At 39.5% G+C, this 20,705-nt stretch overlaps 1 protein-coding gene across 3 annotated transcripts in view; it reads right to left on the bottom strand.

Annotated features, from left to right (window-relative positions):
* Window positions 1-20,705, bottom strand: part of sardh (sarcosine dehydrogenase) — a 43,554-nt gene that overhangs the window by 20,485 nt on the left and 2,364 nt on the right. For all 3 annotated transcript variants that reach the window (XM_029515634.1, XM_029515633.1, XM_029515632.1), the window contains exons 2-15: window positions 17,695-17,885; window positions 17,102-17,238; window positions 16,756-16,934; window positions 15,478-15,657; window positions 13,414-13,537; window positions 13,072-13,172; window positions 10,689-10,793; window positions 7,202-7,331; window positions 5,736-5,822; window positions 3,714-3,804; window positions 3,357-3,498; window positions 1,108-1,191; window positions 689-802; window positions 366-504 (exon numbers count right to left, since the gene is read on the bottom strand). In XM_029515634.1, coding sequence (XP_029371494.1) covers window positions 366-504; window positions 689-802; window positions 1,108-1,191; window positions 3,357-3,498; window positions 3,714-3,804; window positions 5,736-5,822; window positions 7,202-7,331; window positions 10,689-10,793; window positions 13,072-13,172; window positions 13,414-13,537; window positions 15,478-15,657; window positions 16,756-16,934; window positions 17,102-17,238; window positions 17,695-17,879 — 1,798 coding nt within the window. In that variant the 5' untranslated portion in view covers window positions 17,880-17,885. The remainder of the gene's footprint in view (window positions 1-365; window positions 505-688; window positions 803-1,107; window positions 1,192-3,356; window positions 3,499-3,713; window positions 3,805-5,735; window positions 5,823-7,201; window positions 7,332-10,688; window positions 10,794-13,071; window positions 13,173-13,413; window positions 13,538-15,477; window positions 15,658-16,755; window positions 16,935-17,101; window positions 17,239-17,694; window positions 17,886-20,705) is intronic.

Genomic DNA, 20,705 nt, shown 5'->3' with positions numbered 1-20,705 from the left:
GTATTATAAAGTTTGTTGTCGATATTTTGTTTCTGAATTGTTGAATAGAAACGAGTTATTCCACATTGGAGGTTTCCAAGCAAGAGAAAATACTGGACAAATGTGACATAAAAGTGGTGGGTTTTATGACCGGATTGAATGGTGGATCATCCAAAAAGTTACCGAACAAGAAAAAGAAAAAAGACACAAGCAAGACTCTTCTGTAAACCACCCTGTTTCTCTCATGTACTGGCATCTTTTATAGTGCCCCTGTCCATCTATCTGTCCACTTCATTCTGTCAATTCTTTTTCCCCATCTGTGTGTGCTGAAGCACACACGTGTGTGTGTGTGTGTGTGTGTTTCCATTAGCAGCAATCAGACTGACCTGGCTTCTTGTTGACATCAGCAGTGAACAGCCAATCAGCTGCCTTCTTGGCATCTGGTCCAGTGAGATAGAACTTTCCAAAGTAGGACATGTCAAACACAGCCACACCATGTCTACATGAGAGGCACTCACTCTTAATCTATATTTAAAAAAACAATCACAACACACTCCGATTAACAGAGACTGGGACATGATATAAAAACCTGAAATACAATTTTTGCCATATCTTAGATAACTACATGTCATTTTGTGCTAAAAAGAGACAGGTACTTAAATGAGCATTGGTCAATTCAAGCAAATACATTTACACTTGATTATCTTACCACATCATGATGTGGAGGGAAGTCAAAGGTGTATTCTTTCCCCAGCAGTTCATTGTATTTGTAGTTCACATTTTTCCCTGTGTCATAAGCCCCATAGTAATCATAATCCTTAACCTTTACAAGAGCAGAGGGAAAAAAATAGTTAGAGACTAGTTCATCATGATTGCTTGTCAAATATAGGGAAGGATAAAGCACTGAACTTTTTTTCCTGTCTGTATCTGTAAAGCACTTTGAATTACCCTGGTTACGAATTGCGCTCTATAAATAAACTTACCTTGCCTGGACTTGACACTGCGTCAGTATTGTCGATTGAAAAAAATTTAAATTCTGGACTGTTTTGGTGTTTACTGTGTTTGGCCAAGAGGTTATAGGTGCAAATAAATCATCTGTGTGCATCTGGTTGTGTAAATGGGTCTTACAGGAGCAAGGCCGTCTTTGTTGAACCAGCCAGGTCTCTCCCAACCATGTCTCTCCTGGAACACGCAGCCCTGCTCCATCAGCACCTGAAACAAACAAAGGCAATTTGGTGCAGGCCAAGTAGAGTAGGTTTATCAGAGCTCTCTGTAAACTGCTGTCTTGTGCAATACGAAACAAAGTTAAAAACTTAGCAATTAAGATTAACCGAACCAAAGAACATAGTGGGGCTGAAATGGTCCAAAGAGCTGCAGAGTGAACCGATTAAAATTTGTTTTTGTGTCACTACATTGAAATCTTTCACAGTTTAACTATTTGATCCAATGCTAATATGAAAGGTAATCACTAGTTCTGCTTAAAACCCTATTATGATACAATAATACATAATAATTTGCTTTCCTCAATCTTAAACCATGGAGGCCGCTCTGTTGCAAATATAGTATGCTTGTTAATTTTTGATCTTTTGAACAGTGCTGAAATAAGATATTTCAGTGCTCACCATCCTCCTCCTTAAAATTGACAGTCGCCCACAGGAGGTAGGTATGTTTTGCTTTGCTCCCTCCTAGCAGGCAGCTAGCTGTCTCTTGCCAAAACTTCCCACACTGCGCTATATTTAGCATCAGTGCTAACCGAGGTGGATAAAATGTGTGAGCAGCAATGTCAGAGATGGCCTATTTGGGCTACCAAATAAGCTCCTCAAAGTACTTACATGGGGAATGCTTTCTTGGCCAATCAAACCACGCAAGTACCTCTTAGCCATACCACATTACGTAAGGGAGACGGAACCAATACGATGAACAAAAGCTCATTTCAAATACAATAATTAGTCTTTTCCGCTGTTTTTCCTTCTTTGCTCTGCCACCCCTGCATTTATCTGAGGCATTCCAACAGCAGGTGGTTGCTAGGTGATGGTCCTCGACAGCTGATTAGCAGGGCTCTAATGGTTCTTGTAGCTGAGAGTCAACTTGCTCTCTCAGGAACTGTGCTCATGTTTGAAATTAAGTCTGACCACCTGAAGGTAGGGTCTTTTAAATGCTCGAACACTGTAGTCGTCCAGCAGGCAATCTGATGTCACATTATAATGATCATAACGCTGGTAATAGCTGAACTAGCACTTGTAATTGTGCACATTAAAGATACCTCAAAAAGTGGCATTATGTTCTGATATGGGGAGGAAAATCTTTTTAAAGAACTGACATGGACAGAAGCGGCACAATGTTGCTAATCTGTGCTCATTAACAAATGGTGTGGGTGTATTGTATCAAAATCTTCCTCCCTGGCACGCTGGCATGTTGTTCTCAACAGGTGGAGCTCTGTTTATAATTCGTAGGAGTGAACCCCCTCAATCAATAGTCATACTTTACTGTTAAAAATTGAATTCCCACTTGCATTTCTGTCATGGAAAGACTAAATCAATCCAAAACATTTAAAAAGGATACCCTCCTTTCATTCCAATGCTCATTCAGTCTAAAAAAAAAGCCCTGAGGAAATCTGTTTAATTATGCAGGAAAAGTGTCAAGAAGTTTAATATAATGAGCTCTAAGAAATCCATATACATGACCTACAAAATACATTGACAACACTTTCAATGTAATTTGTGCAATAGAAATCAGTTCTGAAGGAATACCTGCATATGTGACTGGGAATAGAAATTGCAGTTAAACTTTTAACAGTAAACATTCAAAAGGTAGGTAGGAAGACTGCAACAGGAAAATACGGTCATTAAAGTGGGTCATTAATAAATATGGTCCTGTAACACTGCTCAATGATAGCAACACTGGTTTTCTATATATTCCATATATATAAAATGAATATATATAATTTGTATTCAGGATAAAAAAATGACAACCAATTTTAAAACTAATGCAATAACTCCACTAAGAGTGTTTCTGGTTATTTGATTGTTCTCCAAACTCATTGGTGTTCTTAACCAAATTTATCGTTAGACATCCTTTATTTAAAATATGAAAATATGTCTAATAGTTTGAAAGGTTACTAATCAGTGAATTATTCATTCATGATAACTGTCATTGCTTTTCATTATCCTTTATTTAGTAGTAGCTGTAAAGAAAAAGAAAGGGAGATTTCTTTGGATGAAACCTTTGCTGGCCAAACTTAAAATGACTCTTCAAACAAGTTAAATTGGTCCGACTAACTCACAGAGGAAATACAGTGCATTTAGGTTGTTTAATTGAAGTCCTTGACAAACATTCTGTTTAACTGTCTGCGCTGTAGATCAAAACGCTTGTTATACCTGATGGAAAGGGTCTTTCCTCATGTTTCTGCTGGCCAGCGGCTCATCAAAAGGGAACACCACAGAGTAGTTTTTAGCATACGACTCATGGCTCCTCTCTCTGATCCAGCGTTTATTGTCTGTCAGTGAGTTATGGAAACGCCTGAGACGAGAGAAAGACAAATTCAAAAGATGACCATTAAAAGTCATCTGGGCTTCATTATTGTTCTGGCTCCTGGTGTGCTAGTAAAATCTGAAGATCAAAAACATGTTCACCTTTTTAGAGTCACATCAGACCTATGAAACTTCCTGGCTGTAACTGTCGGTGCTTATGGCCTCTGCCTGATTTTGATACAGTCTTTGTGTGGACTGACATACCTAATGTCATATCCATACATATCCTTTTCAGGACGGCCATGTATGATCCAGTGAGCCAGCTCTCGACCACATCCACCCCCTAGCATCATACCTGACAGAAAAAGGATGGCACAGAAACAGTTGTAAAAACCCAATCACTTATGGAAAACACATTAAATACAGCTGAGGAAGTTAGTTAATTATTTATTTTGCAAATTAATCATTATTATTCATGCTAGTTTTAACATCATCAGCTCTTACTTAAAAAAAAAAAAAAAAAAAAACTATATATACTTTTCAATTAAATATCATTGCGCTTTGGTCTGGGGTTACTGGTAAGTCTGTCTTTCATTGATTAATTGCTCAGTTGATTAATTTTTCAAAGCAAAAAATTCTCATCAAATGTTCCCAGAGGACACAGCACTAGTTTAGGACAGTAACTTCATTGGAGGATCAATAAAACTAATTAATGTACAAAAATATACAACTACTTGTCGAACAAGAGAGGAGAGGAAAAGAGAAGTTCTTGTCCTGTGCCACAGCCTCTATATGTCATTTGTCTGGCCTATAGGGCATTGCTTGAACGTTTGTTCCATCACTTGACCCCTGCTCATGGCTGCCCAAAAGCAACTTAATTTCATCAGCTGCACCCATTGACTGCTAAATTTTGTTTATTTCAACTCAACTAAAAAACCTGGCAGTTCAATATTTTATTAATTGAGTCCCAAAACTGCTGGATTAATTAGCTGCTCCATTTTAGCAGCCTCCTTCTTGTGTTCTATTGCTGGTAATTTGCATACATTATATGTCTAGGTGTGTGTGTGTGTGTGTGTGTGTGTGTGTGTGTGTACACATGCACATCTGCATGGGTGTGCACATATACACATCACTGTGAGCTGCTGTGAGCACAATGTCAATACGCAGCGTTTTCGACGAGTGTGTCCTTGCGTCCCTCCTTCACCCCTCTATCTCTACCTCGCAAAACAGCCGTTTTCCCTGCGTGGCTTCACTCATCTATGGACACTGTCACTCTGGGTCAAACCTGAGTGGACGTTTGAACGGCAGGTGGAATGGGTGGATTGATGAGTGCAGTGATGGAGAGGGAGGAAGGGGAGCTGAGGGTGATCCAGCGCTCCCTAGATCAGGTTGATGTGTGAGCATATACCTGCATTTGAACCCTCTTGCTCAGGCTTCCCCTCTTTCACTTTCTATTGTCAATTTGGCATTCCTTCAGTTCTTTTCTGCATTGCTCTCAAAATGTCTTTAGATATCTCCCCTTGCTGTACTTGAATGTGATGTAAGACCAATGTTAAAATGAACTGCAATTCTGTTCTGACAACACTGTAGAGTTTTGAGTTTGTTGTTTTTTTTTACCAAATAATGCAAAGTTATTACATAGTGAATTAATAATTTCTTGCATTATACATGCTGTGAGGTGATTACACATTGCAGCATTATAAAGCATCTGCCAAAAGCATAGACACAAATGTCATTTGTCACTTAAGACTTCAACTCTATGCAACTCTAAAGCCAATCGTCAAACTCTCGACCTTGGCCCTGTAATAATTTTCTCTAATAATAGAAAAAAGCTTTCACTCAACTGCCAAATAATAACAGCGATTACTTTATCCTTTACGCCCCCTCTATTCCTATTTTCCATACTGCTGATATGCTCACATTCCATAGCACTGCATTGTCATTTGTATGTGTATATGTTTGTGCCTGTCCTCTGTGGACCACAAAAACCACTCTATTATTCATTAGTACCTTGAGATTATCCAGGGATTGATGAAACCTGTGTCAAAGTGTCAAATCTTCAACCATTTCAGATTCTTGCTGTTTATTTACCTTCTTTGAAAAGACTGCTGGCCTTTCCAGCTCTATCCTTTCACAGTTTCCTCGAGGGGAAAGCTCTGAACCATTAAATATACAAAGTTTATAGCGATACACTCTGTTATCACACGTCTGATTCTCACTCTCTCTATTCTTCCATTTCTTTAAAAGCCACTTCCCTTTCAATCTTTCTGCCCACACAGCACTTACCCGCACTGTTGAAGCCACATCCCAGGAAGAAACCCCTGACCTCTGGTGCTTCTCCCATCAGGGGCTTATGGTCAGCTGTGAATGATTCTGGAAACAGCAGAGACACAAACTAGTTGGGATATTGTCCATATTAGTGAATCTAACTGAAGTAGCAGCTCTATTGGCATTTATTTCCTCAAGTCTTTAAAAGAAGGGATACATCTAATTCCTTAGAGAGACAGAAAGCTTCAGAAAGTATATATATATATATATATATATATATATATATATATGTGTGTGTGTGTGTGTGTGTGTGTGTGTGTGTGTGTGCTAAGGTTGTGCCACTGAACCTAACTTAAAGAGAAGGTGATACAAGGTCAAGCACTTCATGCAGGAATGCTAAAAATACACAAATGCATTCACTCTATCCAACATATAGTGAAGACAAGCATTTCATCCTTATGTGTTTTGAAGTACATATGAAAACGGTCCTTTGCCATTTTTGGTTGCCTGCCGAAAATGCAAAAAGAAAACATACAATAATACCTTTAACCTTAATCTGTTACCAACCTTTTAGGGAGAAAATGACCAAAACACTGATTTCTTTTAGTCGATCCTTACCACAACTACTCATAATACCAGAATCCTTGTTGAGAGTGCCTCTATATTTTACCACTTTCTTGTCAAGGAAACAGCTGAGGAACAGCTATCAAAATTCATGGCTCACACTTGTGTGCTTCAAATGTAAACACAACATTTAACAATGAAACACATGCTGGCCTGAGAGTGAAGAGCACAGATGGGGAGATGGGCAACAACACCGCATGATTCTCTTATTTTTCTTTTAATTTTCTATCCTTTTCATCCCAATCTGAGCATCACATTTATTGATTTCTGAACCTTTCCATTGTTTTATTAGTGTTTTTCTGCCGTACATCTTTTGCCATTCACCTATCTACCCGAGATGATTTCCATCTGTCCTTCTTTCCCTCTTATATCACTATTCATGTCTCTATCTTTACATTTCTGTTTGTGTTATGTTAAGTTAATATACACCTTCTTTTTGTTTTTGGTGTCCTTGTCTACTGTTCTGTTTTCTGTCTCCAGTCCGTCTAGATATGCATGTGTATTTATGTCAAAGTTTATTTCATATGTTGCACCTTATAAAATCTATCACTTACACGCTACAAACAGCTCAGGTGCATCGCAATATAGTGACGAAAAATCCAATTCCACACTGTAACTTTTCAGGCTGCAGAGCAACACAGTGGCTCACTCAACCAACCAGCATGATATTGCCTGGACAAGGAGTCAGGCTGGAATTAATCACACTATCTCCTCTACAAACATGAAACATGCTCATTTATGTATTCATGAGGATGAGCAGGATGTTTGTTCCCTGCTGTAATGCATAGTTTTAAAATAAATATGCAAGTCCTATGTTTACATGAAGTGTTCTCTGTATGACTATGTGCATGTGAATGTACCTGGTCCACAGACTGTGGACTTGATGCCAGTCTGCTCCAAAGAGGGGACTCTGTTGATTGCGCCCTCAATATGTTGTGTGAATACATCCCAGTCCAGGTCGAACAAACTGAAGGCAAACTTATCAGACACCTGGGAAAGTAAACACAGACATTCTTTTTTTTTTTTTTTTTTCCAATCTGCCAAATTCAAATGTACCAAAAAATAGATGGCCTGTTCCAGGTTGTTGTTAAAGATCATTCTTGTCAGTTTTACGCACTTAACATGTATGATTTTGAAACTCATCTATACACTGACATCAAGATTAAAAGAAAATGTATATCCTACTGCTCTAAGCTAATGTAGGCAGGGCTTTATTTTGATTATTATTTTCATTTAATTGTTGAAACATTCAATAACATTCAAAAATGATAAAAGAACAATGTAAAAGTTCTCAACTGTCGACTCAAGGGGGCAAACATCTACAGTAAAATCACACTTTGCACAGTTAGAGACACAGCCGCAGATGACAGCCCACTTAACAGCAGTCTACAAGAGTGCTGATCCCCATCCTCCTCATCCTCCAACCAGCAGTCCTGTATGACCAGCTGCATTTTTGTGTTGGTACTGTTTGGGTTTTTAGTATGGTAGTCAGGGTGAACTGCCACTTTCGTTGATATTGTTTTCTACTGTGTCTTTCACTTAGGGTGGTAAGTGGCTGTCTTTTGGTCTGTTTATTTCATAACAAGCACTACTCACCAAGTTAGGTTACTCTTGGTTTGCTTTTTAGACCTTGGTTCTCCCTGAAGCCTCCTTTCTTTCAGATAAGAGTCAACAAACACTGGTAATCCAAGTGGGTTCCTTGTTCCAATCCAAGTTCTCTACCCTGGGCATAACAGTTGTATTTACTAATTTGTCTCCCACAAACGCCCCCTTCACTGTTCACAAAACGTTTAACAACACCACAAGTTAAACATGAGACTATAGCCAGTCAGCTGTGTCAGTGAAGTGCGTCAAAGAGTCTGAATCAATTCTTTTACACCAGGAAATCCTTCCCCTTAATTTCTCAAGCTTTAATTTGATCCCATATGGACTTCTCCCTCCCTATGTCTCAGCCAAACCAAAATGCGGCCTTTAGCTACTCCATCTCATGCCATGCCAGAAAAGAACTCATCTCAGACCAAAGTCTACACTCCTCCACTGATCTGGCTGTGCTACATGCTGCCATTTTAATCCCTGACGCATTTCCCTTTATAACCCAACACTGATCTGGTCAGCGGTCAACTGAAACTCTTCTCCATCCTGGCTCCTAGATGCAAAAATACAATTTCTACTTCCTACACAAGTTTTTTCTTGCTTTCAGAGGGTGAGTGCCACATCACTCCGGCAGTTATGTGGCATTAAGCATATTAGGAACTAAATGTCTTAAATATGAGCGTTTCATTGCACTTAAAGTCTCAAGTTAGACAGTGGAGCAAAGGGCATTCTAAAAGCAGCTCCTGACTCTTTTAGTTTTGATTATGACTTGAATGTCACATGGATGTGCAGGCTGACACCAGCAGTTATCAAGCAAACATTGAATTCTGCATTGTTACCGAGCACTGACACTCAACTGGATTATCAGAGAAGCAGCACTCTTTGTCCTAGACATCACACTTCTTGCAATCCCTCCAAAGCCATCGATCCTCCTCATCTTCACTCAGTAGGCATTGCCTATTCTCTCCCTGTCTCCCTACTAATTCTTCTTTCTGTATCTTCTCTCTTTCTTTCTCCATCCGCCCCAAGACATCAAAGCAACACTCAGCTGCAGAATGAGAACAAAAGAAGCTTCTTTTGCACAAAGAAATGTTCTAAAATGTAAAACCACCGAGGAGTCTGTGGACAGGGAGGCAGGCAGCCAGACAAAAAGTCAGGAAATCACTCAGAGGCAGAAAGATATTATCAGTGTCCTACAAAAACCTTGTCTCCTTTGATAGAAACTGAGACTTGATATATGTTTAATGATCAACATTCTATGTCGAAGAAATCCTTCCTTTGCATTTCTGATGCTTGATACTTTCATGATAACAGGTGGATGGCCTAATCTTTAACTTTGAACAGAATGGGTCAAGGATCACATTGGAACAGATCTTAAGGAATAAATAAAAGAAAGCAGAGGGGCGAAACATGCTAGATCAATCTCTAATCTGAGGCTAAACTAAAAGGAATTTTGACAGTAAAGGAGCTAAAAATATTAAGGTTATTAAGGTGCTAAAAAATGGTTATGGGGTCATTAAAATAAATGAGATTATCTAATTTGGAGCATGTAATGTACTCATCTGTCTGCATATTACAATTTAAATATCAAGTATGAAATTAATATGAGAAATGGGAAATTGCTTTAATCATTGATGACACAATACTATTCTGATAACTTAGTGTGAATATGCTTTTCTCTGAAACTATTGTTATATAAAAGCAAATATCCATTAATTGTGTCTTTACACAAGCCATGGAAGAACTTCCAGTATTTGACTTAAGTTGTTAGTTTCATTATTTTTTTGGATTATCAATTAGACAAGGTTTAGACCACATACATTTCAGGTCCATTTCATTGTTAACATGTGAAAGAGACCGACTAGCTATATTCCCTGTTTCCAGGCTTCAAGCTAAGCTAATTCAAACATATCCTGAGTCAAGCTCCAACAAATTATTCAAAATTTTGCGAAATATGCATATTCCCTTTCTTGCCAAGGGTCTAATGACAAGATTGACATCCCACCAACTGTGCACTCTCTAGGCGACAGTTAGAATGAGGGGCCAATTACCTTTGCTGAAAGACTATAAAAAGGATCGAGCTAGGTTGGATAAGGTAAAACACCAGATCCAGATAAATTAGACCCTTTTGTTGTTGATAGCCATTTGTATGGATTAAACCAAAAAGATGCAACATGAAAGGCTAGTTGCATCCTGGCAGAAAAGTATGTAGCACCAATTTTGTCATCTGAACGCTTGCAAGTGAGGAAGTCGACACATTACCCCAAATAGCTAAATGTGACATTAAGTTATAGTTTGATGAAAATTCTCTGCACTTTCATTGTATAAACAGTATGTTCATGTATAAGCGAATACATATACAATTTTGATCATGCAATTTTTCAAGGATCTGAATACTTCTGTCCATCACTGTGAAAAGAAGAATGGAAACACGCAGACACACACACAGGTTTATGAGTGCTGCTGAATACAGTTCGACCTCCAAGCTAATGCAGCAGAAAGTAATGAGGACCAGGAAAACAAAACAGATTAAATAAGAGATGAGGTCACGCTGACAGAGCAAATGAGAAGTATATAAACAGGATTAAAGTTTATTCTGCTACCTAATTGGAGTGTTTAATTTGATGTCACAAAAGACAGACGTTACGTCATGTCTGTCATTCAGCCACGCGCAGTCAATATGTGAGGTTTCTGAGTCACTAAGGTATTAACAGGGAATGAAATGGTTAATCATTAGAGAATAATCAAACTTACCTCATCCCAAAAGATGGGATTCTGTTCATAGCCACCCACAGAGAGAGCATCCCCTTGAAGTCGCAGGTATACTGATGCATCATGGTCCCTAACATTTGGCATGTTCTGCAGAGAGTCAAGAGCAAAGTGAACGCATTAGTAGATTATTAGTTGCATCGCATTTCATTAACATGGACAAAATAACCAGTTATAACATTCTAAAAAGCACTAATAGAAATCATTGCATCTAGGTAGTTTGGACTGTGAGATATTTACTAAAGTTTCTACAGTAGGAGACATAACATCCAGAAACATCAAAACAGCACCAATGGCACATTCCATGACGTGCTAACAAATCATACTGTTTCTTTATGTGTGCTATCACAGTTACTGACAAACCATGAAATGTTTCTTTCAAAACACAGCAGAGCGAAGCATTCAGCCTCCTGCATCCCAGTAGGTAATCTTGTACAAGTGTCTAATGAGTAGTCACACTTTACGTATGTTTTGTCATTTTTTTTTTCATTCTGTCGAGAGTACTTTTCATTCACAAGTCAATTGGTTCTCTGGTTACAAAAGCAAAATATCAGTGAACAAGCTGACATTTGGAAAACAACTCACTGTATTTAGTAAAAGCAAATCTGCTCCTTTCCTCGGTTTACTCCAATTGATCAATACTAGCACTGCAATGCATTCTGTTCTTCATCTCTTCACACAGATGAAGACAAACACTGGTACGTGTGAGCGAGCCAGCTTTTTTAATTTAAAGGCCCACCAGCCATTCAGGTCAGAAACGCATCAGTCGGCATTTGATGTTTGACCTGAAGTTGCACAACCTGGTGAGTACAAATTCGCTCACAGCGTCTGAGCGGGTCATTTTGTGTGTGGGCTGTCAGTGTACGTGATGAAGCAGTAATGCTGGTTAAGCTGCTCTTAAGCTACATAACACTGTAAAGCTCTGACAGCCTGTCTAAAACCACCAGCCTGTAGAAGATGAGCACACTTACGCATGTGTACACTAAACTAAATGTAACCCTCAGAGGACAACACAATGCTCTGTCACAGAGTTACAGTGGATCGTGATCACCAGCTGTGTACTAAAGCTGCACACAGAAGCTTCTGAAAACATGCAAATACATACACATGCACCCAAAATCTACAACAAAAATAATGCAATCTCCCTCTTTTGCTTACACAAAGAAGCACAGGCATCAATTTGAACACAACCTTACAGTTCGGATTATATGCTAAAATCTGTGTGGTCACAGTGCCCCCTGTTGGTCATACAAACCTATTACATATAGATGAAGGAATTTCTTTCTCCACGGGAAAATTAAAAGAACAGTCAAATCTAAATTGGAGCAATACAGGGTGTCCATAAAGTCTGTTTACAATTTTCAAAAAATTATTACAAAGGTAAGTGAAATATCTTAATGAGATTTGTTGTATGTGCTCAGTGGTTATCAAAGTTTTCAGTCACATTGCATTTGTGTCTTTCAGGTACCCTGTTGATGAAATGATAGAGGTCAATGCCCTAACCCTAACCCTTGGAAGGGATGGCCCGATTCCCTGGCCACCTCGTTTACCAGGTATCACTCCCCTGGACTTCTTTCTGTGGGGTTATGCTAAAGATATTGTGTCTCAAACAAAGATACGGGACGTCACTGCCTGATGCAAAAGATCACTGATGCCATTGTGACCACTGATGAGGCTAAGCTACAGCAAACATGGAAAGAAATCGAGTACCATCTTAATGTGCTGGTTGCACTTGGAATGATAGATTGTCAAAGATTTTTGGTGGCCAAGGACACCCAGTGGTGCTTTCAGAGTCCTGAGAAAATAAAGGAGCGGAAATGTCATGATACTTTGGCTCAATTATTTTGCTGGCAAGGTCCACTACTCTAACCAGCTTATTCCTCAGTTTGGAGTTCAAGTAGCTATCCCCATAATTCAAGTGGAATATTAAAAACACTCCAAATCATGGTTGCTGTGGACAATGCCCAATACTGGCTGAGTCACTGAACTTTTTCAGCCCTCTGTGGTGATTAGGCATGTTTTTCTTCAAAGTACATTTAGCATTTTAAGAAATATGCACTGATTTGGCAAACACTATTATCCAAAGCACACAAATACAATAATAAAACTAATAACATGTTATGAAAGGTGACAACATTATATTGCTTTACGTAGTCATAACAATTGAATTTTCTGAAGTAGCTACACTAACAAGCTCTAGAATTTCAACACATCAATGAAGTTTAAGTGACTGTGTATGCCAACAACAAACACACAACCAGAAAATACGGAAGATGGAAAACAGAAGATCACATCTAAATCTAATGAAATTTGGAAAACATCTGCCAGCATGCTCGCAGGACCAACACGTGATAGGTGGCTGTCCTACCTGTATGCCTTCAATTCTCTCTGTCACTACGTAGGCATGGTGCATTGCTATGAGAGGCACCTTGACTCCAGCCATGTCCCCCAGCTTGGTCGCCCACACACCTGCACACAATGGATGGAGAAGTGCGCATTAATAGCCACCTTTCATCCAAGACAAACAACAATTTCAAACTGCTTCAACACGGAAACCATTATTTCAATACTCCTACATACCTCCCTTTCGTCAATCAACATTACCTTATCACAAACACTGCACAGTGTACCAACCATCCTACCCCACTTGTCACCCATGATTGTTCTTATCTTAGAGATGTGTACTTCACTGCTTTTATCAGACTCTCACCTGCACAGTTCACCACACAAGGTGTTTCAATGATCCCATGAGGGGTTTCAACTGCCTTAACCCTCTTCACCCCAATGTCGTCTGTCCGCACTTGAATACCAGTCACAGGGCAGTTCTCAATCACCTTAAAGAGGACATTAATTATTCGCATACAACATAGAGAGATGGTATGTATGTGCTGCTCCACTGTATACGGTATGTATTGTATAAATGTATTTATACTTGTATGCAATGAACAGAGGACCTGTATAGTAAATATAACAAATGATAATCAAGGCACACACACATATATATATATATATATATACACACACACACATATATATATATACACACACACATATATATATATGTGTGATATATCAGTGTTTCCTCTACATTCATTTAGCAGTAGCGGCCCACCACTGCTAAATTATAGCCTCCACACCTTCAAATTTATTTTATTTATTTATTTATTTATTTAGTCACAAATGCACCGCATCTCTCCACCTTCACAGCACAGCCTATGTGATGATGAGCGCAACAGCGGGGAGAGGTGAGGAGAGGGAGGAAGTGGGGTGGTTGGGGGATTTTATTGGAGTGAATTACTCGCGAGAGCGCGGCCTTGAAAGTGACATCACGTCAGGCACCAGGTCAGAGTCAGAGAAGTGTAGTCGTGAGGAATTCAGCAGTGAATTACCGGAGAAAAGGCAGCCAACTCAGTGACGCTAACTTGAGTAAACTAATTGATTGCATTAACTTAATATCTATACGTCATTATGTATTAACTGCTGGCTGCATTTTCAGATTAACTTGTTCAAATATTTCTCTAAGAGGTGGTGGTGTGCTGTGGGCGTGAGGACCCAAATGCAGGGGTATAGGTGGGTATAGGTGAACTTTTAATAGGAAAACCAAAACTACAAAATAACACAAGTGAACAGGCAGGGGTACAGGAAGATCACAGGCAGTGACAACAGACAGGGACAACAGACGGGGACAACAGACAGGGACAACAGGCTCAGATAGCAGACAGGAACAACAGGCAGAGAGACACGGGCAGAGACACAGCCTGAGAGACGTGGGCAGAGACACGGGCAGAGACGCAGGCAGAACAAGGCAGGCCAAAACACTACCAAGAATAAAAGGGACAAGTGACAAGGATCTCACATGGACTAAACAGAAAACAGGACTTCCATACACAGTGACTAGACAAGACGTAGGTGATACACATTAGGGCAGGGAATGCAATCAACAGGGGATAACAACCAGGAAGTAAAGTAACGGGGAGCACGACAGAACCAGGACTTCAAAATGAAACAGGAAGTGACACAGACCAAACACTAGACACCAGACAGAACTGAAAACATGACAGAAAAAAACTCAAACCCCGACATAGAACCAAAAACATGACAAAATTGTACATGGCTGAGATGTATAGGTTGTAGTGGTTGTAAGGGAAAAAGCCATTTTCAACTGGTCAGCCAATAAATAGGTTGTGACAATTAAATCTGCGGTCAAGTGCTGTTTGTTTACTCGGCCAACCCTCCCACCCCCCAGAGAGCCTGCTGCCGCTGCTGAAAAAAATCCCAGAGGAAACACTGTGTGTATATATATATAAAATGTTGTATTGTGCTGGATTTCTGTTCAGCATAATCAACAACTATGTCACTTTTAGATCAAATTACTTGCACTTCCCATCATAAATCATGCAGATCATAGAGGAAAAGTGTTATATTTTCAGAATGACTAACAGCAATTTATGTTTATCTGCACACAATATTATGTTATATCAAACTCAAACAAATTTGCAAAAATTGCATCTAAGAGACAACTGAAGGCATTTTGATTTACCAAAATCACACAGAAGTTAATGCAAAACTGAAATAAAAAATTGCAACTGTATAGGCTTCCAATTGCAATGCTGTGTGGTAAATTTTGGCAAGCTTGATAATTTCTGGGTAAGGTCAGCAATGCTCTGCTAACGGAGTTCTAATGAGTAAGCGATTTTTATTTGGATTACTGGGCCACTATAAGGTCACGGTCTAAAAAGAAAACAACCGGTCACTGCATGTCAGTTCACATTACCGTGGCTCCCCTGGTGGAGGCAGCTCTGGATAGAGTGGTGCAAGTGCCAGCTGGGTCCATGGTGCCATCTTTTGGGACATACAGGGTTCCATAGAGATCATCAACATTCATCAGAGGATAAAGGTCCTTGGTCTCCGCAGGTGAAAGCACATGGGACTCAATACCATAAACTTTACCCAGCTAGAAATGAGGGGATACGACATACTTCAGTTTTTGTGGTTTTGCCGGAGAATGGTTTATTCATCTGAAGCCATCACTGGTTAATGTTCAACTAACTGAGTTCTTACATGGAACTCTGTCAGTTTTCTGAATCGTATTAACATTTAATAGGCTTTTTTCTGACCCCAAAATAATAATGGAACAAGACTCAATACTATCTTTACAAAAAGCAAATTTAGTTTGCAGTCCTTTCCCATTTCCATCATTGTGTTGAATAATTAGAAAGCCAAATATCAATGCTTTAAAGCAATTCAACAAAATGACACACATCATGTTTCAGGTAATGGATTTTTTTATTTTTGCAATAGCTAATTATTTAGAGGCCTACAGACCTTTTTTTGATATAGCACAAATTATTATGAATTTTCACCCTACAGCTTATTTTCTTCCTTTTAATTCTATTCTTGCTTACAAAGATAAACCCTGATGTGTAATGCTCTTTCATCTCACCTGCCTCCGACTTTTCGATCTTGCACAAAGTGTACTTTCATATTAGTGGGCCGAGTAACAACTGTTGCTACAAAAACCATTTTAAACTCAATGATGCAGGAGCGGACCATATAGCATTTCTATACAACAGCTTTTTGTCAAAAACAGCTAGCAGGCAGCATGTTAGTCAGTTCATGATCTCGGTTTGAGTTTTCAAAGTCTGTTCTACAGACTTTAAATTTAATCACAATTAAGAAACACACTAATGACACTAGTTAAAACTGCAACAGAAAATGAAATTGCTTGCATGATTTGTTTATGCAATACTGTTAACTGTCAAGTTAAAACTATAGTAAACAGCCCAATTCTTTCTTCATAAAAAATATGAAATTATGAATTGTTAAATATTATATCTGTCCTGCACTTTACATTTTGCCATTTATCTACATCTTCTTTGTTTGTGTGTCTGCTTTTTGTGTGCACCTACGCAAAGCGTCCTTGAGTACTATGAAATGCACTACATAAATTTGATTTATTATTATTATTACCTCTTGATCTCTTTACCCAACCCATTCAATTACCCTTTTCACAGGTTAGCCAAAACAAAGCCTTTGTTTTTTCCTTTCTTACCGACATGAGGCGCTTGTACTCATCCAGTCTCTGTTTGTTGGAGGCAATGAAGAGTCCTCCATTCTGAATCCAGCCTGTGTGGAGACCCGTTTCCTCCTCCAGGTCTTTGCTAATCACATTTCTAGTATGAGCCAAGAGCTCCACTTCAACATCACTGGGACGAAGCTGCCACAGCAGGCCTATTGAATAGACGGACACATCAGCAGATGCACAAACACATTTTACACATTTTTAAGTAAATATCATTATAATATTGATTTTAAAAATTGTATTTTAATACTTAGCAAGCATTGTGTAAGGCAAATACACACTCCTTACACTGATCTATAGTCCTACAACTTGTTACCTGCAGTGTGCCAAGTGGTGCCAGCAGTTAGTCTGTCTCTCTCCAGCAGAACTACGTTTGTCATACCCATTTTAGCCAGGTGGTAGATGGTTTGACAGCCCAGACTGCCTCCTCCAATTACCACCACATCAGCTGACCTGAGGCAGGTGGCAGAAAACTATATGTGAGTTGAAAATATGACTTTCATTAAAAAGGGTTCGAGACAATGCCACTTAATAATAGAGTTTATTCATTTAAAAAACTCAAATGTAAAATCTGTTGCTAAAGGAATACAAAGTCAACAATATGTTTTCCCCTGAAAAAATGTTCTTTTACATCAAAATTATATGAATATTTTCATTTTCAGACTTTTTCAAGATCTGAGATCCACAGAGTTTCCTCAGTCATCACCATTATACTTCCAGCAATTGGCAATTACCATAATTTCAAAGCACCACTTTCTTATATTGATCTATCACTTAAAAAAAATCAATTTACACAGATGTGTACATCATTATCAAAAGAGAATCTTGTGTTAATGTAAAGGAAATTCATTTAGATTTTCATCACATACTGTAGTACAGTATTCACTCCTTCCAGGCCACTGAGCTCACCTGGGCAAAGGTTTAGTGGGTCCAGAGGAGGCTCCATCCTCTTGTTTGAGCGTCTTATCATAAGGAACACTTTTTTCCTTAGTAAGCTCTGAGCTGTAGGATCTAGCACTTGTCCGGCAGAAAGGAGAAAGAGGGGACCACCCTGCCGACACCACCCGCCGAACTGCGCTCCCTAGGAAGGCCATAGCGCCCTACGGACAGTAACAGAACAGAAAGTTAAAGCGTGGTGCTGCGGAAGCATATGTGTACTGCATTGAGCAAAATATGCTAAGTTTCAGAGGGCGGTCATGTCGACTCAACCAATTTACCCATCCAACCAGTGATGGACAGCTCCACGTTTTTGGGCAGAAAATGACTTTGAAGTAAGCGCTTAGTGTGAAATCTATTGGATGACACAAAGTGCTAGGGGAACAGGTGAAGGAGGGAAGCTAAAATGCACAGGAAGTGCTAATTCAGCAAGTTCACCTGTTTGGAGATAGGGAGACCTCCTTGGCTCTGATCAAGAAACCAGAAATGAGGACAGTCTGGACTGGCAGTGCCTCATGTGCAGGAATAGCAATGCCAGATAATGTTTGCTGGAGAGGTACAGTGGCTATGAGGCACCACAAGTCTATGTAATTGACTTGTAGCCAGATCTGCAATCATCTAGGTTGCAGATCTGGCAGTGACTCTGTAGGCAAATATCTATAACTAATTGATCATTTTCACACCTACTGCATGCTTGGATTATATTTGGCATGCGCTTGATCTGCATCCAAATCCTACGTTTTGCTCCCATTACAACAAATAAAATTCTGCATCATTTTGCACAATATGGTGGAAATGTTTAAGAAAAGCGAGGTAAAACAATTGGTTTGAAATTACGCTGTTTAACTCAGTCAGTTTAGTTCAGTCAACAATACCCTGTTTTGATTTCCCTCGTGGACTTCTACTATCAAAGTTATAAGTCTCCTGTCCACTGCAATCATAAAAAACAAAATTCAACTACAGATATCAAGGTTCAGGGTTTTTCACTATCCCTCAAAAAGATTAGTGGACCCACCAGACTTCAGATATTGTACCATAATAGTGTAAGGCTTTTTTCTTTTGCAGGACGCTTCATCCCTCTTTAACTAGGAAATCATTAAAGGGCATATTGCAGGGTTTGTTTGTTTTTTCAAATTTATACATAATCTTGTCCAAAAAATACCCTTCGAAAAGTTAATGGAGGTTTAAAAAAAAAATAAAAAAAATAAAAAAAATCAAGACATGAGAGTGCAAATTTAGTCCAAAAAGTGCCAGCTTTGAGCTCAGCCTCTTTTTTCAACACCGCGTCATGACGTAGGCAGAGGGAGCTGTATGCTGGGCTCTGCCATCACTCAGTGTGGGAGTAGGTAGTTATGGGTCAGAGAGGTCGTGTAATAGAGAGTCGGTGTGTTTTCAGTAGTGTTGTATTGCATTTTTGGAGGCTGCACAAACTCCAGCTTGTCAGGACATGGAGTCCACAGGTTTCCTAACAGGAAAAAAAAAAACTGCGCTATTTTTTGTGCCTGAGTGTGTTTTGTTCAGCTGAAGCGACGGCTGCATCAGCTAGGACAAACGACCATTTAGACCGGAGAGTTATCAATCAAGCGATATGATGGAGTTCCAACATGGGATGCCGAAGTAAGACCCAGGTGCGACTGACACCGGGTGTGATGCCTTCAGTGCACACAGCCTCCTCAGCTCAATTGTCCGAAGCAGGCTCCGGTTGAGCCGCCGGCACACAATACAGTAATGGAATAATAAAGAGAGTAAAATAACTAAATAGGGGAATTCATTATTTCTGCCCTAAACATAACATACTTGTGTATGCTGGCCTGGAGAGGTCAATGCTCCTGCCTGTAGTGAATGTAGGCTGTCTGAAGCACGGAGGGATTCAGATAGCAAGCATCAAATCCCGGGTGCTGTGTGAAGCTCTGCGCTTGGAGCCTGGGGGTGACATTCTCCACAGGCCCGGTGGGCATCTACCTCTCTGCAGCATATGCTCTCTCCTCGGCTGTGGTCATGGCCTTGCATTTCCCACACAAACACCTATCAAACAAAACGTGGATCACCCAAGTGTTTCTCTCCCGCAGCAGTAGTACAGCGTTATACCTCGTAGTGTTGACGGATAGTACGATTTTGAGACACGTCATCAAGATCATTAATTTTGATTATATTAAGTATCAATATCATGGCGTGAACTCAATATTACATAAGCTAACCCCTCCTGCCCTGCTCTCCGCTGACAGCTCTACCTCTCTCCTCTGACCATTTACTCTCCCCATGGTCTCTCCCTGCTCTCTGGGGTGCATAACAGGCTCGTAGTTATCGGGCTGCAGTCCGTCATATGTGTAATGGTACACATTTAAAGTTTCTTCTGTGTCCTGAGATTGCGATCCATTGTTTTCCTATTGTTCAAGTTCATTGCCACCCTCTGCCTACGTCACTTCCGCTTTAGCTTTTTCAGATGCAGAAGTAAAATTTTCTCACAAAAACGACTCCAGAAGCCTAATTAATTTATTTACCAACATATTTTGAAGAAAGAAAATACTTCCTATATAATTTTTTTTCTGAAATTAAATGGGGTCTCTAACCTGCAATATGCCCTTTAAGTTATCAAAGACCCCCAAACCCAAAAATTTTGTTTTTCAAATTATTAACATGTCTATGTAGTGTTTGGGTTCTGCTACAAGTTATTTCAGCTGTGAAGTGCGCACCATAACTGAGCATTTTAGATTTGAAAATGCAGTTTCAAAACCAAATTTGAAAAAGTTGGATTCAGTTTTTCAGCTCCTCAGTTGGATTTCACACGTCACAAATCCTAGCAACCAATCCCGTGGATTTTCTTTCCCAGTTCATTTACATAATATATGCAAAGACTGGAATGCGGGAGAAACGTAAACCAGGCAGCGATGGCAAACGCTTGCTCTGTGTTTGGGTGTGGAGAGGCTAATCGTGATACCAGCCTTCATCTTTTACCAAAGGATCATACCACATACTCATGAATA

This window comes from Echeneis naucrates, chromosome 12, assembly GCF_900963305.1.
Source record: "Echeneis naucrates chromosome 12, fEcheNa1.1, whole genome shotgun sequence".
Lineage (NCBI taxonomy): Eukaryota > Metazoa > Chordata > Actinopteri > Carangiformes > Echeneidae > Echeneis > Echeneis naucrates.
Note: the sequence above shows the minus strand (reverse complement) of the source record. Positions and strands in the feature narration are given on the sequence as shown.